The sequence below is a fragment of the Prionailurus viverrinus genome, unplaced genomic scaffold (genome assembly GCF_022837055.1).
Source record: "Prionailurus viverrinus isolate Anna unplaced genomic scaffold, UM_Priviv_1.0 scaffold_40, whole genome shotgun sequence".
In the NCBI taxonomy this organism is placed as follows: domain Eukaryota; kingdom Metazoa; phylum Chordata; class Mammalia; order Carnivora; family Felidae; genus Prionailurus; species Prionailurus viverrinus.
This window is the reverse complement of record NW_025927608.1, coordinates 346,161-372,586: the sequence shown is the minus strand read 5'-3', so window position 1 is coordinate 372,586 and position 26,426 is coordinate 346,161. Positions and strand designations below refer to the sequence as shown.

The window sequence follows — 26,426 nt, the reverse complement described above, 5'->3', positions numbered from 1 at the left end:
AACTCATTTTCTTTCTGTTGTTGTTAATGATTTTGGGCTCTCCTGCACATTAGAACCATTCATTTCCGTCCAGTTTTCTCCCTTCTTTTTATCAAGCCAGCCTGAGACTGTTTTCTTAGCAGCCCACTAATGCGGTTGGCTCAATTCAGACAAACCTCCAGTGAGCAGTCAGATAATCTAGGTCTCCCTACATCCTGTCTTTATGCAGTTGGTCCCTGGAATCCCTTATGAAGCCCTATTATATTTCATTTTATTGGTTTAGCATAACATCCAATTCGGGGCGATTCTAAATCTTAATTTTGTCCTCCTGATTTTGTGTCTTCCAACATGTTGATAGATTGTACAGACCAGGGCATCAGGTTGTGAGTCCCCTGGCATATCATGTTTCCAGGTTGACACCGATCTGTTAATCAACCTTCCCCAAGCACAACGTTTTACCAAGTTGTGGATCCATCTAATTATTACAGTCAGCTGGCACTTTCTTATCTTGTTAGAAAGGATCTTACTCAATAGCAGAAAAATTTCTTAACCCCTTTCATGTGTAAAGGGCTGTGGTGATACAGAGACAAAATAGATATGAATGATGCTCTTAAAATGATTATATATTAAGTAAAACAAAAGGCCTGCATCAAAATGGCAATCTAGGCAACGCTCCCCCCAATGCCTTGCTGAAATCGACATACACAGTGTTAATATAGACCAGCCTAGTTACCCTATCAAAAAGGAAAAAAGAATTTTTTCTAGTAGCCTCCTGTGAATCCATAATCATTTCCAAATAAAAGGGGGGAGAAAAAGAAATACAGGTTATAGCAGTGGATATGGTATGATTTGACTCTGAGAAAATACAGACTCCTGCCTTTTAAATACGTGCTTCTAAAGCATGTGTTTAAAAATCAACTCTAGAATTTTGACAGGGGTTACCATCATCTTCCCCTGTCGTTTCGTGGATCTTCTCTTTCTCCATTTTAGAACATCAGTGAAGTGTCTGCTCTTTAGTGTCCAGTTACCTCTCCCCTTGCCCAGCATTCTGTGAGATTCACAGCAGGGGCGCCTTGGGGGGCTCAGGTGGTTAAGCTCCGACTAAAGTTCACGATCTCGAGGTTTGTGGGTTCAAGCCCCGCGTCGGGCTCTGTGCCGACAGCTCGGAGCCTGAAGCCTGCTTCGGATTCTGTGTCTCCCTCTCTCTCTGCCCCTCCCCCACTCATGCTCTGTCTTTCTCTCTCTCTCTCTCTCTCTCAAAAATAAATATTAAACAAATTTTTTTAATTAAAAAAAAGATTCGCAGCAATTTACAGCTACTGCTGCCCCTCGTGCACGATTACAATACACTGTGTCTAACGCTCTTCTCAGGAGTGGATTGGAAGCATAGGAACAAAGAGAAGGGGCCTACACACCTATTCTGTTTCAAACACTCGAGGAAGAGGAAGAAGATCAACTTTTGGGAGGTTGCTGGGAGAAGGGAGTGTTAACCAACTCTTTGGAAGGCAGGCCAGCTTGCATTTGCTGGCAGTCAGCTCTTGCACCAGCACAAAGACCGCCGCACCCCCACCCCCACGCAGGGACCAGGAGGTGTTTCAGGAACTTTAGGTATTCTGAAAGATTCTTACCCTTCCCGAAAGTGAAGTAACCCATCGCCCTAACTGTTCGGGCGTCAGATGTCTGCAACAGGGGCCAACAGTTCCCTCAAGTAGTACCCCCCTCCCACCCTGGGTACCTAGCAGGGGCACATCACTCAGGGAGTCAGGGAGGCAAGAACGGGTGGTAGGTAGCTAGGGACAGTGAGTTCCACAGGTGTGGCCTTTCCATCAGGCCATTGTGCCCTCTCATGGCTCTGCCTCCACCTCTGCCCTTAGGACCCCAACCAGCTGATTCGGGCCAGTGCCCTCCGCGTCCTGTCTAGCATCCGGGTGCCCATCATTGTGCCCATCATGATGCTGGCCATCAAGGAAGCTGCATCGGACATGTCACCCTATGTACGGAAAACAGCTGCTCACGCCATCCCTAAACTCTACAGGTACGCCCCAGCCGCGCCCCTAGCTCCTCAGGGGAGTGTTTCCCAACCCCGGGCCCACCCCTGGCCTCTCCCAAGCCTTGCAGATTGCCCCTTTTTTGTACTCAGATGGTTGAAGGTTTGGGGAAGTGAGAGAGATGGAGAACTGCGGTGGTGGCAGCTCACACTTCTTAACGAACAGGGTTGGGGTAGGGGAGGTGACCACAGTTTGGGCAAATATTACGAAGGTGGGAGGTGGGGGGGGGGGGCAAATCCCTCTTAACAGTTTCTCCCACAGTTTGGATTCGGACCAGAAGGACCAGCTGATCGAGGTCATTGAGAAACTTCTGGCCGACAAGACCACGGTGTGTACATGGGCGCACAGGGATGGGTGGTGGAGAGGAGACGGGGCAAGCGCTCTCTGCCCTTCCGGCTCACCCTCTTGCCACCGACCGTTCCCCAGCTGGTGGCGGGCAGTGTGGTGATGGCCTTCGAGGAGGTCTGCCCCGAGCGCATCGACCTGATACACAAGAACTACCGGAAGCTCTGTAACCTGCTCATCGACGTGGAGGAGTGGGGGCAGGTGGTCATCATCAGCATGCTCACCCGCTACGCGCGCACGCAGTTCCTGAGCCCCACCCAGAACGTGAGTGGGCCCGGGGCCGGGCCTCGCCGTGGCAGCGTGCGTAGGAGGGCGGCCGGGAGGAGGTTTCCACTGTCCCCGACACCCCCTCCCCCTGTCTCCGCCTGCAGGAATCTCTGCTGGAGGAGAACCCGGAGAAAGCCTTCTACGGCTCGGAAGAGGACGAGGCCAAGGGCCCGGGCTCGGAGGAGGCGGCCACCGCTGCGCTGCCCGCCCGCAAGCCCTACGTCATGGACCCCGACCACCGGCTGCTGCTGCGCAACACGAAGCCGCTGCTGCAGAGCCGCAGCGCCGCCGTGGTCATGGCGGTGGCCCAGCTCTACTTCCATCTGGCGCCCAAGGCGGAGGTGGGCGTCATCGCCAAGGCGCTAGTGCGCCTGCTGCGCAGCCACAGGTGCGCGTCCCGCCCCGCCCCTCCGACACAGCGGGCTGACTCGCCCGGCCTCGCCCCGCCCACCCCGTGGGCTGACCAGCCCGGCCCCGCCCCGCCCACACCGTGGGCTGGCCCACCCAGCCCCACCCGCACCGTGGGCCGATCCGCCCCGGCCGCGCCCCGCCCACACGGGGAGGGGTCGGTGGGCTAGCCCGCCCCGCCCACACCGGGGGCTGACGTACTTCGCCCCTCCCTGCCCATGATGGGTGGGCTGGTCCTGCCGGCTACTCTCAAACTCTGGGCGTATCACGCCCCGCGCCTTCACCCCACCCCTCCACTCTGTACGGACCCCAGTCTTGCCCTCCTCCGACCGGTGCTCTCCCCGCCCTCCTATTTGGCCCACCTCTCTTCCCTACACTCGCTGCCCCTGGGCCCCGTCGAGGGGCCCAGATACCTCTTTCCTGTCCTCTCCGTAGTGAGGTGCAGTACGTGGTGCTCCAGAACGTGGCCACCATGTCCATCAAGCGCCGGGTGAGCAAGTGACCTAGGCTGCCCTCGCATATTCCGAGGGGTGGCTCCTGCGAGTGCAGGGCGGTGGGGGGGGGGGGGCATTGGGGACAGGCAGGATGGGGGGGTGCCTTTGCTGTGGAGAGAATGCAAACGGGAGACCCCCAAACACGGAGGAGAAGCAGGGTCTGGGTCCTGAGGGCCGCCGAGGGAGGAAAATCTGGCAAAGAAAGTCCTGGTCAGATCTGAGAGGGGAGTGGGAAGGGCAGCGATGAGGCAGGAAGGATTCTGGGCCCCAGAACGGGAGAGGTGGGGTAGCTCTGGAGAAGCCTCAGTCTGGGGCTGCGGTGGAGCTCCTTGGGGCTGCTTCTCTCACAACAGGGTATGTTTGAGCCCTACCTGAAGAGCTTCTACATCAGATCCACCGACCCCACCCAGATCAAGATCCTGAAGGTGAGCGATGGACAGAAGTGCCTGCGGCCTTTCCTCCCCCTTCCTGCCCCCACCGACCCTCTGGGATATCCACAGTGGCCACCTTGGGGCCTGCCTATTTCTGAACCTGTGGCCACTCCACCCAGGAGTATTGGCCCAGGAAGCTGGGCTAATGGGGGCCGGGGCGGGGGAGGGAGCTGCCCTTTGCCTGTTATCCAACAGATATCTGCTACTTTTCATATGTGAAGTAACCTGATTTTCATAATAACCTCAGGAAGTGTACATTTTCTCCATTTTATAAAAATGCAGACCCCAGGAGGTGAGGTTGCTACCCCAGAGTCAGTCCTGCTGATTCCAGAATTCATACTTTGCTAGCTACAGTCTCTTGTCTTCCACCCACTGTGTTCTCGCCCCCACACACCTTCCCCCTCAGGCTTTTATGCAAACATACACCCACAGAAAAAGTGTCAGAAGCCCATACCCACATTCCATTCGGGCTCTGCCTGCTCTGATGGAGTAGTTTTCATTCAGCAGCAGTTAATCGCGACTCTCTGAACATCTACTCTGTGTCAGTTACAGCTAGATCTAGGGGTATGAGCCGTGGCAAACTCATCAGACACCTTGTCTTTGGGGAGCTGATGGTCTCGTTGGGGTGAGAAGGAGACACTGAGCAGCCAATCACAAAACAAATGTAAAAAGCCACTTGAGAAATATGGTAAGAAAGAGAAGTGCAGAGGGCTGTCAGAGCATAGACTAGGACGGCGTCTAGTCTTGTGTCAGGGAAGCTTTCCTCTAGGAAGCAAGGCTTGAGCTGAGGCCTGAGAAATGAATATGAATTGTCTATGCAAGTGCGGGGGCAGGAATGGCAAAAATTGCTCCCCACAGAAGAAACAGTATATGCAAAGGCCCTGAGGCAGGAAGAGGTCTGACAAGAGGCCAGTATGACTGGGGCATAGAGGGCAAGGGGGAGAGTGGTGTGAAAACAGGTAGACAGCGGTCAGATCCCACAGGGGTTTATAGACCATGGTAAGGACATTGCTCTTTAGCCTAAAAGCAACAGGAGGCTTTGTTTTCCGTGGAGGTGGAGAGGTGACAGGATCATTCTAGAAGCGTCCTCTGTCAGGGCATCCATTTAAGAGACAAACTGGTCCTCCTGCCTTTTGGGAAAGTTTCCCAGTCTGTCATCTCCTTCATCAGTTTAAGGATGACGCAGGGCCGTCCGTGGGATTGTTTTCCGGTCTGTGAAGTGTGTTTGGAATGAGGGGTTTGGGGGCACAGAAACCCTGTGGGCCACCCTGCCCACTTTCTGTCTCCCTGCAGCTGGAAGTGTTGACCAACCTGGCCAATGAGACCAACACCCCTACTGTCCTACGGGAGTTCCAGGTAGGGCCGGGGCCCAACACCCCTACTGTCCTGCGGGAGTTCAGGTCGGGCTGGGGCCCACCTGCCTGCCGGAGGGTCCACGAGAGGTGCCCGCAGCTCCTTGTGCTCAGTGAGAATCGTCCCGATGGGCCAACTTTCTCTTATGAGCCCAAAGTGGAAAAAGTGTCGTCTTAGGCCCCCTCCCAGAGCCTTCTGCTGGCTCTGGGCTAAGGGACACGCACGGTGGCTGAGGGCGTCACTCTCTCTCCCAGAGTTTAGTCTCTAGCACGATGAGTGATTGAATGAGGGGTGACAAGCTTCCCTGAAGGTCACCCGCGAGCCGGCAGAATCACTGAGGGTCACCGCCTGCTGGGGATCACTCTGTTGTGGTGTCCCACAGACGTACATTCGTAGCATGGACAAGGACTTTGTAGCAGCCACTATCCAGGCCATTGGACGCTGTGCAACCAACATCGGCCGAGTCCGTGACACCTGTCTCAACGGCCTGGTGCAGCTGCTGTCCAACCGCGACGGTCAGTGCTTGTCTGCGTGTCCAACTTGGATGACCAGAGGGTGTGCACCTATCCGTCCAGGCACAATGCGTGTTCGTCCCTCTGTCCACCTCCATGTGTGTCTTAAGTGTTCCTGCGTCCCCGAGGGCCACCAGAGGAATGCACAGGGTTGTGGAAGAGAGCCAAGGGTCTGGGGGCATTGCAGGGGTGTCCGTCTACCTGCGTGTGGTCATGTGACCGCCCCGGGCCCACACTCTCCCTTCCCGCTCCGCAGAGCTGGTGGTCGCAGAGTCGGTGGTTGTCATTAAGAAGCTGCTGCAGATGCAGCCCGCGCAGCACGGAGAGATCATCAAGCACCTGGCAAAGCTCACGGACAACATCCAGGCGAGGGAGGAACCTCCCGTGTTGCCCTCCCATCCCGGCCTCCTCCCCATGATTTTAAAACCCCGCGATGAAACACGCTAGCCCTAATGAAACCAACTTCCACACCTTCTGTGCTGGCTCTGAAAGGGCCTGCAGGTGGAAAAAGGGAAAAGATGGGACCAGGCAACCCTGACTCGTTGCCCAAGATTCGCTTTCCCCTTGAGGGTCCCTTGCTGAGCTCCCTGACCTGTACCGCCACTCATGTTTTCTCCAAAGCTCTGGCCAAGGGTGGCCGATGGTGCACTGGAAAAACCTAGCGTGTGGCTGTTGCACCAGTAACTTGAAGCACTAAGATAAGGTATTCCTTGGAGGTTCGGGAAGAATAGCATGGAACTAAAGCACGGAGGGTACAACGGATCTAGGAAATCAGTCTTTTAGACAAAACCAGAACGGACTTTGGGGTTTGGAAGCTCTGCGCTTGCTAGCGAACCCCCAGGGCAGTGGGGGGGATGCTGCTTAGGAAACGTTCACCTTCTAATCTGTCCCACGGGACAGGGGTGTGGACCCTGCAGTTCCTGGCCCAGCACACACGGGAGGAATGCCATTTCCCTGGCAGGCCACATGCCCACCCACATCTCCACACGAACCCCAGTCCTGACTCCTCTTACGCACCCACAGGTGCCCATGGCCCGGGCCAGCATCCTGTGGCTCATCGGCGAGTACTGCGAGCACGTCCCCAAGATCGCGCCTGACGTCCTGAGAAAGATGGCCAAGTCCTTCACGGCAGAGGAGGACATCGTCAAGCTGCAGATCATCAACCTGGCAGCCAAGCTCTACCTGACTAACTCTAAGCAGGTAAGGCTTGAGAGATGCCCCCTAAAACACGCCGGGCCCCAGAAATGGCCCAGGGAGGAGTCAGTGGACCCTCACCAGGTAGGTGTGAACTCCAGCCTCTCTTTCTGATGAGAGAGTTCAGGGCAAACGTCAGGTCTCTCCCGATAACCAGTGTCCCCGTGTCCACGGCTACTCTCAAGGGCTGGGTGGGGGTGGTGGCCACAGGTGAAGAGGCTCTCCTACGGGGCTGTGACCTCCAGTCCACCTGTGGGAGTGTTCCTACCTGCTGCCTTTGGAACAATGGGGCCCTAAAGAACCACAGCTGAGTGGGAGCGAGGGAGGAGCCAGCGATGACACGCGCCGGTGGGAGAACATGTGTTCCACGAGATGTGATCTGTCCTTACTCCCAAAGCTTGGTGATGTTTGGCCAGTCTGTGCCAGGGATATGAGGGCAAATCTCTGCATAGCCAAGGGCATGGCTCCACTAAGCTGGAATATCAGGATATAAGAAGCTTCTTGGGTGAACTCCTGAGATGGTCCCAGGAGATTCTCCTAAGAATTAAGTGTAATGTGCAGAGCTTACAGGGGTTGGAGACACCAAGGGCCATGACCATTCCCACACTCACTGCCCCACTCAGTTAAGGGAAGTAGCAAACTATATCGCCCATGGACCAAATCCAGCCTGCTGTCTGTGTTTGTAAATAAAGTTTTATTGGGGCACAGCCATCTTCATTCATTCATTTATTGTCTATGGATGCTTTTGTGCTACAACAGCAGAGTTGACTAGTTGCAAGAGTCTATATGGTCCACAAAGCGTAAAATAGTTGCTCTCTGCCCTTTCTAGAAAAAGTTTGGCAATCTGTGGAGCAAAGTATCTGCGCAGGTGGCTGGGGTCAGCAGCTTGGCTACACCCTGGAGATTGTGATGTCCCTGCTGGCCTGCAGGTGGCCTCTTTGTCGTCCCATGGAGTCTTTGGATGGGGGCACCTGTGCTTCTTCAGTGTTTCCTTTGATCCGTGGTGACAAGGGTGGGGGCCCAGGGACTTGAGCTGGGGAGGCAGGGCCATCATGGGCTGGGATACTCATCAGGAGTTGGAATAGGCACCAGTCACCCATGGGAGCAATGAGGGACCTAGTCTGCCAGCATCAGTATCGTGGGCGAAGCAGGTTGCAAAAAGGCTGTGGGGAAGCATTCAGTCACTGAACAAATATTGGTGTGCCTCCTTTCTTCAGAGGGGAGGAAGTAACAGGTGGGAGGAACATTTGAAAAGATGAAGCCGTATGGGTGGGGAGCCACCCTGTTAGGCTGAGGACCCAGCAGGAATCCTGAGCCCCAGAGTGGCGATGTGTGATGTCCGCGTGTTCTCATGAGTCTGGGTGTGCCCACGTGGCGTTTCCCTGAGTTGTCACTCTTAGCTATGTGTTCACCTTTTCATTGCTTTATCTGGCGTGTATTTCCCGAGTGCTGACCTGTGAGTTATATGCCTGGCACTGAGCTGTGTCCTGGGATAGTGGCCATCAGCGAGACATGTTTACTGACCTCCAAATGCTCACAGCCAAGTAGGGAGAACAGTACGTAATCCAGAGCAGTGAGAACTGTCATCAGGGTTGGCACAGAGAGTTCAGGTGTGTTCAGCTGAACCCTTCTCCTCGACAGGCCACAGGGGTCCCAGCCCCAACAGGGCACCCAGGGTAGGCTGTTCAGGCAAATGGATACTGACCTCCAGGCACCCTTTATCTGAAGGTGGGTCCTCCCAGGCACAGGCCCTTTAGAGTGGTTCTTGGATTCAATAAAGAGAGTTTTCTCCTCTCTCCCACCCTCCCTTTTTCCATTTTTGCTTCCCAGCCTGTTCTCAGCGTGGTGGAGAAAAGGGAATCCTTGGCATTCTGGGAGGATGTTCTTGCAAAACAGTGGTGATGCTTCCCCCTGCCAGGATTATGGGTGACATTCCGGGCCTGCTACGGGCCACAGCAATCCCAGTCATTCCCAGCTTACTGACCCCCAGCGCATACCAGATCCCGGCCCAGGCTGAGGCCTGGGCGGTGGCCAAGATGAAGTTCTGCCCCGCTCTGATTCAGCGGATAATCCGGTTCCAGGCCAGAGGTCACAAAAGCTCTGATAATAGATGGACTGACAGAAGGCTTGATGTGAAGGTGGTCATTATAGCACCTGGGGGTGTGGCACCTGGGGGCAACTGCCTGGAGTTCTTTTGGGCGGGAGTTTGCTTTTTGTCTGTCAGGTGAGATGTGTGGGAGGAGGCCTGGTGGGGGCCTGGTGGGGGCTCAAATCTGGCCTCTGTAGTGGATGGAATGTTTTGATAAAGTTCTGCAGAATTAAAAAAAAAAAGTTAATTTTTTAAAAAAATATCATAAGCGTAATGCATGGTCATCATAACGCGTTTGGAAAAGCCAGAAAAATAATAATTAAAAGTTTAAATTAGCCATAGGTCTACCACTTAGAAAAGACCACCATTAATCTTATAATCTATTTCCTTAGCCTTAGGAAACATTTCTGGTCCCTGTATATAGTCATCCAGAAGTTGCACATCTGTGTCTCCTTTGATGTGTTAATTTTTTCATTTCTGTTTCCAACGGCTTCGTATTTACAAAGTGGTTTCCCCATTCATGTGTCAATTAAATACTTCCCATATAATTTCCTCTAGATTTATTTTCTATTTTCGTATTTTTTTAATCCGTCATAGTTTTCTCTTGCTGTGTAGTAAGTTAGCATAAACTTAGTGGCTTAGAACGACATGCTTATTTTCTTGTGACTTCTGTGGGCCGAGAGTCTAGGCCTGTCTTCACTAGGTCTTCTGAAGGCTGTGGCTGACCTGTTGGTAGAGGCTGGACTCTCACTGGGGGCTTTGCAGGGAATGGTTCGCTTCCGAGCTGGTTGGTGGCTGGATGCAGTTCCTTTGGGTGGTAGGATTGAGTCGGTCACTCAACCAACTGAGCCACCCAGGCGCCCCTAGAGCTTGTTTTTATATGTGAGGTCAGGATGTATTTTGGTTCAGGTTTTTGAAGAGCCACTTTCCCAGTATGATTTAACAGGTGGTTACAATGCAGGTATGTTGGCATCAGTTCTTGAAAAGGAGCCCGTGTGGGGCACCTGGGTAGCTCAGGCCAGTTGAGGGGCCAACTTCAGCTCAGGTCATGATCTCACGGTTCGTCAGTTCGAGCCCCACATCAGGCTCGCTGCTGTCAGCCTGTCAGCACGGAGCCTGCTTTAGATCCTCTCTCCCCCTCTGTCTGCCCCTTCCCCACTTGTACTCTCCCCCAAAATAAATAAATATCAAAAAAGAAAGAAAAAAAAAAGGGAGTCCATGTTCCTCACTTAAAATTCTCCCCTGGAAGAATTCCCACCAGTCGTAGGAAACTTGTTCTGTTCTTGGTGCACTGAAGCGTGTCTCACAGGCCCTCTTGAGCCACCCATAAATCCTGCACATCCTGGCTGAACGAGGTGAGGGTCTGGGTGGTGCAGACTGGATGCCATCATTTCTGGTGAATGGGTTCTTGGGATGGAGAAGCGTAATGAACTGTTACAAGCAAATGCTGCAGTGTTGTGGGTGAACCAGCCCCTTCCTATGTTGACTGCTGATATGCATTTAAGTCTGTGCACAGATGGAGGCAGATCTTTAACACTTCTTTCCAGAACTAGCCAAGGACTTGGGGGAGGGAGAATGTCTGATCAGCGGCTGGGAAGTCTGTGGAGGGGAATCGGCAGCATCTTGATATCAGACCATGTTGATAAGGACATCTGCCCGCCATGACTAGTCAAACGATGTCTGGCCCAGGGAGGGGAAGGTCTGTGATGAAGTCCATTGCGAGGTGTCCTACGTGGGAGAGTATGGAGTTGAGAGTACTTTCCTGTGATGGGAACAGTGTTGCAGGTGCTCCTATTGTTGGACGGGACTGAGCTGAAGGCGAGGCCACTGAGATCCCTGCGGGCCATGTTGTAGGTACCTGAGAGTCACAGTGGCTCTCTAGTTTTGCCACAGCAGCAGCTCTGATTCTGGGTCAGCAACTGGGGGCTAAACCCCTCCTGGACGTCTTTCTGACGCTCCCCCTGGGTTACCTGAATCAGCCATGTCCATGGCTGGATGTCCATAAACCTCAGGAAGACCAAGGTTGGTTCCAGACTCCTCCTTTGGGTCCTGCTACCCCAGGCACTCTGGCTGCGCGGACATGAGATGCATGTGCTTGGTGGAGACCCGGATGGGGCAGCCCCCTATGTCAGCAGGTAGGCAGTGTCGGGAAGCAGGTGGACTGCCGGCTCAGGCGGGCCCAGGTCTAGAAGCAGCACTGACTGGCTCCTTCATCTGAGAGAAGTCACTTCTGACTCTGCTTCTCTGTAAGTGGGAGCAATTGCACATACCTCTCGGGAGAGTTGTGGACATTACCCGGGATCGTGTGAAGCTCCTTACATAGCACACAGAGCTAGAATGACAGCTGCTACCTGTCATGTCATAAAGGCAGGTTAGAGCAGGCCAGGATCAAGGCAGAAATCAAGATTTGGGGTCCTAGGATGTGGCTGCCTTGATTGCAGACAGTGGACCCATAGGCAGTTTGCTCTCTAGAACCTTTCAGGGGAGGTCATGGCCTCTGAGACTCTGGGCTGCTCAGACTGTACCATGTGGATCAATGGGCATGAGGACAGCCCCTACCAATGGGATCCCCATGTGCCCCCCGCCAACTCCTTCTGTTGTCTAGTTTTCCTCTGTGTGGTGGAGGCTGAGAACTGTGAGATTTCCGGCAGAATGTTCTAGACCTCCTTTCACCCTAGCATCCTAAAGTAAAGAGGCTGGCCCTCCCTGGAATGGGGGTAGGAGCTGGGCCTGGGACAGTGGAGACCACGGACTCAGGAAGAATGGAGCTCATGGCCAAGAGGGAGGAGATTGCAAAGGGGCGACCTCTCTCACCAGGCCCCCAGCAGCTGTCAAAGCTGGGGTCGGGAGTCAGGGCCAGGGAGGGGAGAGGAAAGGCAGGGTGAAGGGAGGGCAGGTGGGAGAGGAAGAGGGTGGAGGCAGCCGCCCGTCAGCTGGGAGAGAGACACCGCGTGAGGTGGGGGCTTACAGAATCTGCTGCAGGGCCTCCTGTGTCCCCTCTGTCTCTGACCGCTGTTGACCCACCTCTCGTCCCCCAGACCAAGCTGCTGACCCAGTATGTGCTGAGTCTGGCCAAGTACGACCAGAACTATGACATTCGTGACCGAGCGCGCTTCACCCGGCAGCTGATCGTCCCCTCGGAGCAGGGTGGGGCCCTCAGCCGCCATGCCAAGAAGCTCTTCCTGGCACCCAAACCAGCTCCAGTGTTGGAGTCATCTTTCAAAGGTGGGAGCTGAAGTCAAGGGTAACCTCCAGGGGCGGGGGGTGGGGGAGGCGGGTGGGAAGGAGGGGAACTGGCCAGAACCCCATACCCAGATCTTCCCCCTGAGGTTCCAGTCTTAGCCAGACACCAGGACTTCAGGAGAAATGCCAGTCTCTCTGCCCCTCACCCCACCCCCGCCCCCACCCACAACCGCCACCAGCATCATCTCACCTGAGTCCCTGTCCTCCCAGCCAGCATGGCTCCTGCTCCTCTCTTGTCTGGCGCCCCCGTCCACCTCCCTCCCTGAGCCAGCACTATGTATCCAGATTTAAATACCAAGGACCCCGGAAGACGGGAAGTCAAACAGCATTCAGAGGAGAGGTATAGATTTGTCAAGAGTCCTGAGAAAGTTGCCGGTGCTCTGGGCTGCCACTGGAGCTCTGCCCAAAGGCTGGGCCTTCGGCTTTGCCTCTGTCCTTGGGCTCACGTCCTGTGATAGGGGCCCTGAGAGAGGCTGGGAGGGGACAGTCCGCCAGCTGGCTCCCTGGACCTCGGAATCCGGAAGGGGACCTGGCTCCCTTACAAAGCTCGGTTCTCCTGGGTGTCTTTTTGTTCATTTTTTTTCTCTTCCCTGGACCTCAGGAACAGGGAAATTCTGAGGGATGGGGCGGATCTGAACGTCTGCCAGGAAGGAGGAAGTCCCTTTCTCCTTCCCAACCCATCCCCGCTCACAAGTCTCCAATACACAGGCTGGACCTCTGGCCTTGACTTCTTCCCACTCCCGTTCAGACTGCTCACCTCTCCCCACAGGGCCTGACCAGGCTGCCTTTCCCTCCTCGCCCAGCCTGGCCAGCCTCTTCCTCGCAGCTGCTATCCTCATATCATCTAGGCCTCCTTCCCAAGCCTGGCCGTGCTGAGGCACACAGCCCCCGCTGCCTTGGAAGAGAAGCCTCACTCACGTGTCTGCTTCCCCGATAGGCAGAACCAAATAGATGGGCCTGCAGCCTCTCCCCACACCATCCCCCTACCCTCCCTCGCAGTCCCACCTGCCCCATACCTCAGCTCCTGCTTGAGCCAGGCCAGACAACCTGACCCTCTGGCCTATCTTCCTGAAGGTGGGAGAACCCGTACAGGACACACCCACCCCTTTTGTCTACCTCGATAAGGGATCCCAGCCAGAATCACCACCCCATCTGGGAGACAACTCCCAGGACATTTCCCAACACCTACTCCTGGCCTGACCTCTAACCCTACCCCCAGACCGGGACCACTTCCAGCTGGGCTCACTGTCCCACCTGCTCAATGCCAAGGCCACAGGCTACCAGGAGCTCCCAGACTGGCCAGAGGAGGCTCCAGACCCATCTGTGCGGAACGTGGAGGTCAGCAGGGTGAAGGGTTCAATTGTGTGTGTGTGGGGGGGGGGGGGCACAGATAGCAGAGAGCCCTGGCCGTGCTGGCCCAGCCCTCCTGACACCCTCCCCCCACGCAGGAAGAAGATCTGTCCCTTATCGAGACCCACGTGGGCCTGTTGGGCGAATACACGGAGGTCCCCCTGCCCGTGTGCCGTGTGCCCTCTGCTCTGTGTGCAGTGCTCTCTCTCGTACCCTGTGCTGCCCCTCCCCTCCACCTCATCATTCCTTCTTGGAGACAGGGCCAAGCAGGGCCCAAGAAGAGGCAGGGTGAGAGGCAAAGAGGCCCTGTGCTTTCCTTCCTCCTCCCCAGCCATGATTCAATGCTCCTCTCACCCCACCCCCACTTCCAGGTACCAGAATGGACCAAGTGCTCCAATCGAGAGAAGAGGAAGGAGAAGGAGAAACCCTTCTATTCTGACTCAGAGGGGGAGTCAGGCCCCACAGAGTCTGCAGACAGCGGTGAGGAGAGAGCAGAGCTGGGGACTCTGTGTGCTTCACATGGCCTCATGTGCCCACGGGGGCATGCACCAGTTTGTGTGCATCTGTGCGTGAGTCGGTGGTCCTGAGGGATTGCATGTGCCATACACATCCACCTGTGTCCTGGTTGGCCCGGTTGGCATCTGGGGCCAGGGGCAGCTCAGGGGGCTGCAGCTTCAGTGCTGAGTCAAGCTGGGACCCCAGGGCACCTGCTCTGGACCCAAGGAAGTCTGCACCCAGGGAGGGGGTCTGAGACAGTTCCTCCACAGACCCCGAGTCCGAGAGTGCCTCGGACAGTAAGAGCAGCAGTGAGAGCGGCTCTGGGGAGTCCAGCAGTGAGTCTGATAGTGAAGACCAGGAGGAAGAGAAGGGGAGGAGCAGTGAGAGGTAAGAGGGGAGCCAGCCAGGTGGCTGGTGGGGTTCAAGGGTCTCCTCTGGAAAAGGAGGGGGAATGCTCAGCCTTAGCCACTCTAAGAGCCCCTGATCTGGTGGGGCCTTCAGACCCCCAGTGCACTCCCATGATGGCTGCTGTGGCTGGCTACAGGGGGTCTCTGTGCTGAGCCTGCCCCCTCATGGGAACAGCAGGGAGAAGCATTGGGGGACCAGGGACCCAGGCCTGTTTAGAGTTCTCACTGGAGCCCAGACATAGGAGCCCAGCTGGGCTCTACTGGCTCAGGCTTCCTCCCCCCCCCCCCCCCCCCCCCCACTTTCCTGGTCTTTTCTTGCTCTTCTGTGAGGCAAGGGCAGGTGTGTCCGGGCCGGGCCTGAGCCCCATTCACCCCCTCTCCTCCAGTGAACAGAGTGAGGAGGAAGGTGAGAAGAGGAAGATGAAGAAAAGGAAGAAGGTGCCCGAGGGACAGGGAGGAGGTTCATCCTCAGAGGAGGACAGTGATTCCAGCAGTGGCTCATCAGAATCTGAGAGAACATCAGAGACGGAGGAGGAGCAGGTGGAACCTGCCTCTTGGAGGAAAAAAACAGTGAGAGCCTTGGGGCAGAGAGGGGGGTGGGCTCATGGGCCAGGGGCTTTCCCACATCCTGAGGCAGGCCAGTCACCTCCCCACCATCTAGAATAGACCATGGCATCATCTGCCCAACCCAGAACAGGCCAGGTGCTCTCCTCCTGCACCTGTATCCCATTTTTGTCTTTCAGCCTCCCAGTGGCAAAAGCGCCCCGGTAGCCAAGGAGATCTCCCTGCTTGACCTAGAGGATTGTGAGTTTGGGTAGAAGTCACCGGGGGAAGACCTGGGGAAGGTGGCTTAGGAAGGTCCCTAGGAGCTCTGGATTAGGTTCCCCAGGGCTCCAGGGTAAGGAGAGCAGACGGAACACACTTTTGGGGCCAAGAGGGTAGAGGGACAGCCTCCCCAGGTGTGGGGTTGGGATGCAGGACCTGGTGTTCCCCTAAGAGCCCCCAGGATGCCACGTGCTTCGCTGTCCATGGTGCTGAACCGTCTCCTTCCCTGAGCTTTGGGTTCCCTGCTCAATCCAAGCTGATTCCACGTTGCCTCCCTCATCGTAGCCTTCCTCATCTGCTCCCACAGTCACCCCTCCCAGTGTCCAGCCTGTGTCTCCCCCCACGATCGTGTCCACCAGTCTGGCTACTGACCTGGAGGGCCTGACGCTCACAGACTCCCCGCTGGTGCCCTCAGTGAGTGGGATGGGGGAGGGACACATGTCTGGGGTGCATCTTACAGTGTGGATTTGTGTGTGTGGAGGAGGGGTGTGATGTAGGGGATAGCTTTGAGTCCCCATTTCTGGGTGACCCCAGGTGAGGACAAGGCAGGGACAGGCTTTCTCCTTGTTCATTTCCATACTGGCCCTCCTCCACCCCTCCAGCTGCTGAGTCCAGTGGTAGGTGTTGGGAGGCAGGAGCTGCTGCACCGTGTAGCCGGTGAGGGGCTGGCCGTGGACTACACCTTCAGTCGCCAGCCTTTTTCTGGGGACCCCCACATGGTATCTGTGCACATCCACTTCTCCAACAGCTCTGATACCCCCATCAAGGGCCTGCACGTGGGCACCCCCAAACTGCCCGCCGGCATCAGCATCCAGGAGTTCCCTGAAATCGGTACGGAGGGCCTTGGACATGTTGGAGGAGGGGGCTCCTGGGCAGTGTCAGTCTTTCTGTGGCTGCTGATGCCCCCTCTGTGCCAGGCCAGGCCATGAGGGCACAAAGAGGGCATCTAACATGATCGTGCCCTTGTAGATAGTACAAACTAGGAAACAAGCACGTTTGTATCAGGGCAGAAGGTGCTTGAGGCAGACAGTATGGGCCTTGGTTGTTTCAGGACTGACTTACATGGGGTAAGGGTGGGTGGGAAAAGGGTGTTTAGAACTCAGAAGAAAACCAGGAAATACTCCAGGGACCTAGAAAGCCAGGAGTGCATAGAGGGGTGGTCAGCTCTGGCAGTGGAGGAGAGAATGGGTCTGGGTTCCAGACCTATCAGGTGACAGTATCTTTCCCTGTCCCCCTTTCCCTGCCCCATACCACTGCAGAGTCACTGGCACCTGGAGAATCTGTCACTGCTGTAATGGGCATTAATTTCTGTGACTCAACCCAGGCAGCCAACTTCCAGCTGTGGTGTGTATCCAACCCAGGGTGGGAGGGTGGGCTGGAGAGGGGAGGGGGCAGAATGTCAGGGATACATCGTGACCTGCTGGGTTCAGAAGTCATCCCAAGCTCTCAGATCTTCTCTCACTCTTGTTGCCTCCAAAGTGGGAGGTGAGGGGAAAAGGTGCCTCACTTCATTTCCTCTCCCTCCATTTCCTCCCCACCCTTCCCAGTACCCAAACCCGGCAATTCTACGTCTCCATTCAGCCACCCGTTGGGGAGCTGATGGCTCCCGTGTTCATGAGCGAGAATGAGTTCAAGAAGGAACAGGGTGAGTACTCCCCAGGGTGGACAGGGAGGGGCTCGGCACCACCCACTGGGGCCCCGGAAGCTCATGGTGCAGTCCTGCTGGAAGGGCCTCGGCATCGTCAGAGCGTGGGCCTCTGGCAAAGGCTTCACAGAGGGTAGGACACTTCAGTGAAGCTTTGGAGAGAGCAGGACTCAGCCAGGCAGAAAATTCTAGGCCTGCATTCCAGCTTGGGAAAATATCATGAGTACGTGTTGGTGAAAGTTTGCAGGAACTGAGGAGAAAGACAATTTGGTTTGGAGCTTAGGAGTCCATAGTACACAGAGGTAATGAGAACAAAGCTGAAAATGAGATGTTTGGTCTAGCATCTGGAAGTCTTGAATGCTGTGCTAAAGCATTTCAGTGCCAGAATTTCAGAGCTGGAAGGGGTCACCAAAGTTATCAGGTCCACCTCTGCTGTGAGAGAGATTAGGACTTCATTAGACTTCATTTTCCTAACAGTGCAGAGGTCGCCAAAGGTGTCTGAGGAAGGGGCCAGCTTCAGGCCTCTGCCTCAGCAAGGGGGATCTGGCAGCACCCACAGCAAGGACTGTACTGGGGGGAGCCTGCAGTGGGGAACAGAGGCGGGACAGCCTAAGCAGGAGAAACATGGGGCTTTGTGAGTCCTGGCTTGAAATTCTGACCCCGCCACTCACTTGGTGTGTGACCTTGGCCTAAATTCTGTGACTATAAGGCTATTGCAGTAGATCTGGTGAGAGAAGGTGGGAACCAGATGAGAGCCACAGCAGAGGGAATGCAGGGCTGGGTGGGTAGGGGGAAGGGGGCAGCCGTGGGCAGCTGCCCTGAGAAGGAGAAGAGGGAGGTATGTGGGGATGGCAGGGAGAACTCGGTGCCCTTCCCCTAGACCAGGACTCGGCAAACTTTTTTCCGTAATGGGCCGGAAAGCAAACGTTTTAGGCTTTGTGGGCCACGTGGTCTCTGCTACAATTACTCGGCTCTGCTGCTATTAACGCAAAACAGCCCCAGATAACGTGTAAATGAACGAGTGTGGCTGTGTTCCAATAAAATTCTATTTATGGACACTTAAATTTGAATTTCACATAATTTTCATATGTCACAAAATATTAATCTTTTGATTTTTCCCCCCAGTGTTTTAAAAATGTAAAAACCACTGTGGGCCGTACAGCTGGCAGGCTGGATCTGGCCTGTGGTCTGTAATGTGCCGAGCCCCGATCTGGAAGAAGGAGGAATGGGTTAGGCAGGGGAGGAGGGAAGATCATGGTTGGTTTCAGATAAGCGGACTGTGAGGTGCATTTGGGAAATTCAGGAGGAGGTGTTTAATAAGCCACTGAAGATGCGGGTCTGTGCCCCAGAAACACCTCTAGGCCAGAGTCATGAGTACAGAGGTGATGGAGGTGACAGCCAAAGCTGTGAGTATGAGTCAGATCCCCCTGGCAGAGAGATGGGTGGGAAGATAAGAAGGCCAAGGAACTTCCTTGTGGAAAACCCGCATGCTTCCGGAGAAGAAGGAGGGGAGGGATGAGAGAAGGAACAGAGTAAGAGGTGGAAGGGGAACCAGGAGAGATGAGAAGGCACAAGGGTGCCCTGGGGTGGTCTACAGGCCAGGATGACCCAAGACCTTCAGCTCCAGCAGACAGGAGTCTGCCCACATCAGAGAGCAGGCCATCGCCCAGGGAGACAGAGGCCATCTGCAGCGGGTTGGAGGAGACCAGGGCTTGAGGAAATGGAGCCCTCTTGGGAGGACTTTGGCCACGCAAGGGAGGGATGCACGGCAGTGGCATGAGGCGGGAGTCTTGCTTCCAGAGGGGACTTTTTAGGGACTTGGAGACTTGGACATGGGGAGAGTGAAGGGATGGGGCAAGGAAATGCCACTAGTCTGGAATTAGGAGAGGCAGGGGCAGCAGGAGAGGGATGTCCGTTCTCAAAAGGAGGAGAGGGGAAGCAGCAGGGAGGGGACAGGGGCTGAAGAGGAGGTGGCAGGAGGGCAGAGAGGGTGTCGCATGGCTGGCCTAGAGTGTGTGAGTGGAGAGGAGAGGTCAGCCCTGTAGAGGAGAGGTTGTGGATGCCTGGGGGCTTTGGGAGCCCTGGCCAGGTACGGAGCCGTTGCCTCCTTGAGCTCCTCTCCAAGCTGACTGGCCACCATGTCCACTGGTGCCTCCCTCCCAAGGGGATGGTCGCCCGGATGTCTGACGCTGGGGAAGTGCCAAGTCAGTCTTTGGTCAACAACACGGATAGAGCCCTGGGTGGGGTGGGGTGGGGAGGCTGGCTTCCCAAAGGAGGGTGTGGTCCAGGAGGAAAGTAGCCCCTGCTCAAGACAGAGAGAGGTTCACACCTGCTCTTAGCATGAGACCTGCCAGCCTGAGGAGAACTTGGTGAGGATACCCCGTGGTCAGACTCAGGAGCCAGCCTCTGGACCGTGTGGCCTCCACCCTCATCATGACCTCTGTCCTCAGGAAAGCTGACAGGCATGAGCGAGATCACAGAGAAGCTCACACTGCCAGACACCTGTCGGAATGACCACATTGTGGTGCAGAGAGTGACTGCCGTTGCCAACCTGGGTCGTGTCCCTTGTGGGGCCTCTGATGAGTACAGGTACTCAGCCCCCAGCAGAGGGGAGAGGCGGGCTTTAGGGAGGCCTGCTTTGCAGGAGGGTCACATGCCCAAAGGCCGAGACCCTTCCTCTACCCTCACCACAGATTTGCGGGGAGGACGCTGACCAGTGGGAGCCTGGTCCTGCTGACCCTGGACGCCCGGCCCACTGGAGCCGCCCAGCTGACCGTCAACAGTGAGAAGATGGTGATCGGCACCATGCTGGTGAAGGACGTGGTGCAGGCTCTGACCCAGTGATTCCCGAGGGCTGTGACCGCATTGACCCCTGCTTCTCTCTCCCTCATGACATCTGGGTTGTTAGCCCCACTTGTCTTTCCTCTCTCTCTCTCTCTCTCTCATAGCAGTTTCCTCATGCCAGAGAGCATCGGTGGGGGGGGGGGGGGGGAACTCTTGCCCTCTAGTCACTACCAGGCTCCCCTGCAGCCCCTCCCCCGCCCTGTGGGTCCCCTAGCGGCCTGTGTGGGGGGAGCCGCTCCCTCCAGTCTTCCTGGCTTTCTGTAGCTATTTCTGCAGCAACATCCCAATAAAGTGTCTTCTCCCTACGTGCTGGCTCAGCTTTCCTTCCTTCTGAGGGGATCCAGGGGAGACAGCTGCTAAGTGTGACCATGTGACCCTTGTGAAAGATCATTACTTTCTAGGGACGGCTGTGACTGACTCTCATAGGTGACTCTGGTTGTACCCCAAGGTGATGATCCCTTAGTCCCCAGGCATGTGTGCGGAAGAGACATCCAAGCAGGGATGGGAAGGCCAAGCCGGAAGAACTCCTTGGTCCTGCAAAAGCAAGGCCTTTCTGGTGATTATCGGTCCCCCTGGATTTCCCTCCTGGGCCTCTCTTTGGGAGAGACTCATAATGTGGGGGACTCCGCAAACATAGGCGGGAAGTTCAGAATATGTCAACTGTGGAGCCCCCACCTTGCTGGGGAGATGACCCGACCAGCCCTCCCGGAAGGGGAAGAACGGGAAAGAGATGGAAAGTGCTTCTCAAACAGCCCAGCACCAGATCACTTGCAGATTTCGTTAACATGCAGATTCTGATCAGTGTCTGTGGCGGGGCCTGAGAGCCTGCATAGAGAGAGTGCACACGCGTGGGTGGGGGGAGTGCAGAGAGAGAGAGAGGGAGACAGGATCTGAAGCAGGCTCTGTGCTGACAGCCGACAGCCGGATGGGGGGCTCGAACTCACAAACCATGAGATCATGACCTGAGCTGAAGTTGGAAGCTTAACCGACGGAGCCACCCAGGTGCCCCCAGATTCTGCATTTCTAACAAGGTCCTGGTGGCAGATGCCGTCGCTCTGTGGATACACGTGTGCGGTGAAGATGTGGAGGGAGCCCCTGCCCCTGGGACAAGCCTTCTGGAGGTGGTCATCAGGGTCATGGCCCTCCTTGATGCCTTTCCTGGTGAGGAAAGAGGCCGAGTGAGCAGGGGTCCCAAAAGGTGTAAAAAACAAAGTAGCATGTATTCCAACAACAACAACAAGAGTCTGTGATCAATAAGTTTCAGAACAATGGGTTTAAATGAAACAAGTTTACTTCCCACAGGCCTTCTCAGCGCCTTTACCATGACAATTTGCACTGTGACCTAACCATCCCCAAAGGGGCTATGGAAGTGTTACCCAAACTCAGTTCTGACTTTGGAACACTCCCCCCCCCCCCCCCCCCCTGAACACTGTGACTGCCTGGGTTACAAGGAACACACTCAATGATAGTTTGAGACATGATGCCTCAGCTTCTGATCCTCTGTGCTTCAGACTCGTCCCTTGGCGGTATCTTCTCACAGCCCTGTTGCCCCATCCCCGAGCGAGTCTCTGCAGGGTAGAGACAGGTGCGGCAGGTGTTCCATCCTCCCATAGGGGACACCCAGGGGACACCCCCGCCTCTGTCTCTGGGGACTTGCCAGGCTCCGTGGCACCAGAGAGCAGCTGCAGCCACTGCTTCGTGAGGAGCCTTGGAGCCCCACAGTCTCCCTGGGATCACTGTTTTTTGTCACTGCAGGTTTGGAGATGGGACTGATCTGCTAGTCAAGGGCCACTCGAATGGTCGACTTGTTCTCACTTCTGTCACTGAATCAACACTGCCCACAGCATAAGAAGGTGAGAGCAGTTTCCCAGGGAATTTGAACAGGACCATCAGAGAATTACCAACGATTCTGTGCTTTGCAACAAAGGTCCCAGAAGGACTCTGTTAGGAGCCGGAAGTGTACCCCCTGACCCCTCTCCAGGAGCTCACAGCCCGGACTCCCACAGCCTCTGAGAAAGGGGAGCTCTAACCCTGAGCGAGAATCCCGAATGCTGGAACTTTTAGCAACCACACACCTTCCCAGCTTCTCCCTGGTACCTGGAAAGAAAGAATGCTTGTCTTCTGTCTGCGATCTGGGAAGACGCAAGACACATACGTCCCTGTCTGTATTTTTAAGGGACTATTTTAAAAAATACTATTTGAGAAATGTAAATGTAAACATAATATTCATGTAGAAAATTGTACAGATCACAAGTGTGCAATTTGATGAATAACCCGTGTAAACAAGAGACTGAGTGTGACGGCACACCCACCTCAGGCTGCCTTCCAGTTTGCAGCAGTGTTTTGTTTTGCTCGGAGGTCACAGAGCTTCGAGACGGTCTGACACCAGACTCCAGTTGTCAGTGGGATCCCAGAAGGCCGGTGTGGACTTGTGTCGGGCAGTGCCGACGTGCTGGCCTGTGCTGCTCTCTGGGGCTATGAGGGCACCGACCACCCCCCGTGGCAGAGGCACCAACTACCCCGTGTATGTGGAAATAAGCCGGATTGTCTTCTTGCTTTAACTGAGGGAGAACGTGAGGGAGCAGCTCTGGGAAAGAAGGAACTCGTCAGGGCTTGGGCAAGGTGACCTTGATCTAGGCCTTTATGTGCCAGAACCCCAGCATCTGCACCTGCAGAGGGAAGGCACGGAGGAGGGGAGGGTGGGCGAGGGTGAGGTGTGGTCCTTCTCCCCAGGACAAGGCCAGACTGAGGCCCCGGGATCCTGACAAGAGCAGCTGCGTTCTCGCAAATAAACCCCTAAACTTGGTTTCCTTAGCTGGAAACCAAGCCCAGGGCCTCTTGGGTTCTCCTGGTGCTGAGACCCCGGGCATCTCTGACCCATTTACAAGTGGCTCAGGACAACCAGCCCTCAGTGTGATCAGTGTGGCCGCTGACCTCCAGGACGGCCCCCAGGGATCCCTGCTTCCTGGCATCCTCGCCCTCGGGCCATCGCCTCCTACCTTCCATCAGGCTCCGTGAGCGTGCACGCCAGCCGGGATACTGCCGCAGTGACGGTACGTCCTTTCTGAGATGAGGTTATACAAGTCAGCACACCTCCATCCCCGCATCTTTCTCTCTTTCTCCATCTGGTCATTTGCTCTGGAGAGGGCCGGGAGCCATGTCTTGAGCTAAAGCCAGCAGCCCTGTGGAGAGATCCACGTGACCAGGGACTGAGGCTTTGCCAGGGGCCACTGGAGCGAGCCACGAGGCAGACCTGCAGCTCCAGGCACAGCTTCCGATGACTGCGGCTCTGGCGGACAGCCCAGCTGCATCCCTGGGGCGGGGGGATCCCGAGCCAGAACCACCCAGCTAAGTCATCCTCGGATTCCTGACCCGCAGAAATTGTCCGAGGCCATACATTCTTGTTGTTTCAAGCTGTTGTTTGGGGTTCACTTTACAGCCACACATGAAGACAATCCAACCCCGACCCATCTCCTAGGGCGTTGGAAAAGTCCTTAGAGGCGGCCAGGGCTCCGGTCTCTGGCCTTCCAAGCACTTTGCTCTGACATTCAGCGTCAGTGCTGTGCTGGAGCAGGCTGGCGCTGGCTCAGAGCACCGACTGTCACGCCTCCAGGAATTCTGTGAGCTGGGTAGTGTCACGCTGGTAGTTTGAAATCAGCTGTGGTGGGAGTATTTACGCCACAGAAATAGGTGAATACTGCAGATCGATGGCCCTCCCCACAGCCAATTGTCAGACGTCTGCCAGCACACCTCTGCCTTTAATAATCTCTGTCCCTCATTGCTTTGAAAAAGTGTGATATTTATTTATTTTTTTCATGTTTATTTTTCAGAGAGAGAAAGAGCACGAACAGGGATGGGCAGAAAGAGAGGGAGAGACACAGACTCCGAAGCAGGCTCCAGGCTCTGAGCTGTCAGCACAGAGCCCGATGCGGGGCTCAGACTCGTGAACCACGAGATCATGACCTGAGCCAAAGTCAGATGCCCAACTGACTGAGTCACCCAGGCACCCCCCCAAAAACCGTGCTGTTTAAAGACTAAAATAACAACCACGAGTGTACTGATTCCTGGCCTTAAGGACGGAAACATTTATCAATCCAGGCAATACTTCTCATATTCATTTCACAGACTCTTCCCTCCTCACCGATTTGGAATTTTCCATTTACCAATGCCATGCATTTTTGTTTTGTACTTTTACTACATATGGATGTGTCCCTAAACAACATGTGATATGGTACTTTGTGATAACAGTGTACTACGTGTTTTATTTTTTATGTTTTTTTATTTATTTTGAGAGGGGGGGAGAGAGAGAGAGAGAGAGAGAGAGAGAACAAGCAGGGGAGGGGCAGAGAGAAGGAGACAGAATCCCAAGCAGGTTCCGCACCATCAGCACAGAGCCTGGTGTGGGGCTTGAACTCACGAACCATGAGATCATGACCTGAGCCGAGATCAAGAGTTGGATGCTTAATCAACTGAGCCACACAGGCGCCCCTAAATTTTTACATAAATGGCATCGTAAAGTATGTATGTATCCTTCCTTCTGCTTTTTTCACTCAATATTATTTCTGAGTCATTTCTGTTTCTGTAACTGGTTTTATTTCATTTACTTTTCCTTATATATGATATTCCACTGTATGACTATACCACAACTTATTGGTCCATTCTCCTGCTGGTGGGCATTTAAGGTGGTTATTTTATTTTTGCAATTGTACATGATTCAGCTATTGGCATTTTTACTCCTGTCTCCTTTAACACGTGCAAACATTTCTCTATGTTTCCCTAGGAGTAGAATCGCTGGGTCATAGAGCTTACACACCTGCAGCTTCACAAATCACCAGAGGAGCTATACTTGACATCAAGAATGGTCACAGCACTTGTGTTCATGAGTCCCCAAACTAGAAACAACTCAAATACCAATCAACAGGAGAATGGAGAAACAAATTCAGTATAGCCGTACCAAGGAATACTACTAAACAATACAGAGGACTGAACTATTGCCACATGCGACCACATGGGTGAATCGCACAGATATCACATCGAGGGGAAGAGGCCAAATCTTATATGAAGTTCTACAACAGGCAGGATGAATGTCAGGAAGTCAGTAAGAATAATAGTTACCCCGAGGAGTGAGGTATAAAGTGGGAAGAGCATGACAGAACCGTATAGGGTTCTGTAAAGATTCCAGGCCTTGATGTGGGTGATAGTTACCTGTATATATGTAGGTAAAAAATTAATGAGCTGTACACTTAAGATTTGTGCATTCCATACTATCTGTGTTATCCCTCAATTCGAAACATGTAGAAAAGAAAAACAAAAATCAAAGTCGGGAGCCAGTTTATACCCTCACTGGTGGTGATCCTGCCACTGGGATAGTGAAACTTTGTCACTTGGTCTGTGTGAGAGGTGTGAATGGTATCTACTGTGGTTTCATTTGCATTTCCCTGGTTATTGCTGAGGGTACACATCTAGTGATGTGTTTGTTGGCCATTTGGGTTTCCAGTTTCTGTCCATTGCCTATTCCCATCTTTTGTCCTTTTTTCTATAGGGTTGTCTTTTTTTCCTCATTGATTGTAGAAGTTCTTATGTATTCTGGAAACTAGTCCTTTATAGATCTCACATTGCTGATATCTCCTTCAAGTATATGACTTGTTTTTTAAATAAAAAAAAAATCTTTTGTTAAATCAAAGTTTTAAATTCCAATGTGGCCAAATTTATCAATCTCCCTTTATGTCCTGTGGTTTTTGTTTCTTATTTACAAAATTCACCCATACTCTGAGGTAATAAAATATTCTAATATTTTCTTCTAGAAAATTTCCAGTAAAGCCTTTCACGTTTATATCTTTAACCCACTTTAAATTTACATTTGTGTATGATGAAAGGAGGGGCTGATCCACATTTTTAAATCCCACTTTAAAAGACATAAACGACAGTGACAACAAAGAACATGCTTTCTTCTGCGCGGAGCATGGGAAAAGTCTAGCAGAGACCGTGTGCTTATGTTGTTACCTCATGGTCTTGAGTTCCTCAGTAAATCCCCCTCCTGATCTTTTGCAACCGGAAAAATTATGTTCTTCCAGCACTGTCTTTTGTTCTTTCAGCTCTCTGCCTGCTGTGGAAGCACTGAGCACCTGAGCATATAAAAGACTGGAGGGTCCCTCCTGTCCTCCTAGCATACGCGTTTAAAACTTAGTCCGGCCAATTACCGTTACACTTAAAACCTGTATTGTAAATCTTGGGCTTGACTACAGAGACGGTGCCAGGCATAGCTAGGCTCAAAAGGCTGTTTGTTGACTCTGAGAATGGATAATGCTGCCTATTTGTTCCTGCTACTTCTGCCAGTGACCAGCTGTGGAGACTTAACGGAGTCATTTAATATCTCCACCTCTGCTGCCTTCCACATCCTACCCTGTGGATGGTGGACACCTTCCAGTCAGAGGTACTGTTCTTCCTGTTCTACCTGTAGGCATGGCCAAGTGTGGGCAGGGAGCACAGGGGCA

At 54.2% G+C, this 26,426-nt stretch overlaps 1 protein-coding gene across 18 annotated transcripts in view; it reads left to right on the top strand.

Annotated features, from left to right (window-relative positions):
• The window catches only part of AP3B2 (adaptor related protein complex 3 subunit beta 2), a 66,703-nt gene extending 46,465 nt beyond the window's left edge, over positions 1-20,238 (top strand). For 16 of the 18 annotated variants that reach the window (XM_047846776.1, XM_047846782.1, XM_047846783.1 and 13 more), the window contains 22 exons: positions 1,854-2,014; positions 2,289-2,355; positions 2,454-2,636; positions 2,744-3,027; positions 3,483-3,537; positions 3,895-3,966; positions 5,266-5,328; positions 5,708-5,840; positions 6,094-6,203; positions 6,861-7,037; positions 12,159-12,345; positions 13,583-13,701; positions 14,085-14,193; positions 14,481-14,598; positions 15,005-15,188; positions 15,362-15,422; positions 15,751-15,857; positions 16,046-16,274; positions 16,703-16,787; positions 16,991-17,088; positions 19,539-19,677; positions 19,782-20,238. In XM_047846776.1, coding sequence (XP_047702732.1) covers positions 1,854-2,014; positions 2,289-2,355; positions 2,454-2,636; positions 2,744-3,027; positions 3,483-3,537; positions 3,895-3,966; positions 5,266-5,328; positions 5,708-5,840; positions 6,094-6,203; positions 6,861-7,037; positions 12,159-12,345; positions 13,583-13,701; positions 14,085-14,193; positions 14,481-14,598; positions 15,005-15,188; positions 15,362-15,422; positions 15,751-15,857; positions 16,046-16,274; positions 16,703-16,787; positions 16,991-17,088; positions 19,539-19,677; positions 19,782-19,932 — 2,892 coding nt within the window. In that variant the 3' untranslated portion in view covers positions 19,933-20,238. Of the gene's footprint in view, positions 1-1,853; positions 2,015-2,288; positions 2,356-2,453; positions 2,637-2,743; positions 3,028-3,482; positions 3,538-3,894; positions 3,967-5,265; positions 5,329-5,707; positions 5,841-6,093; positions 6,204-6,860; positions 7,038-12,158; positions 12,346-13,582; positions 13,702-13,811; positions 14,002-14,084; positions 14,194-14,480; positions 14,599-15,004; positions 15,189-15,361; positions 15,423-15,750; positions 15,858-16,045; positions 16,275-16,702; positions 16,788-16,990; positions 17,089-19,538; positions 19,678-19,781 lie in introns of those variants that run through there. The other 2 variants (XM_047846794.1, XM_047846793.1) reach the window with 2 other exon arrangements.
• Positions 20,239-26,426: the final 6,188 nt, after the last annotated feature.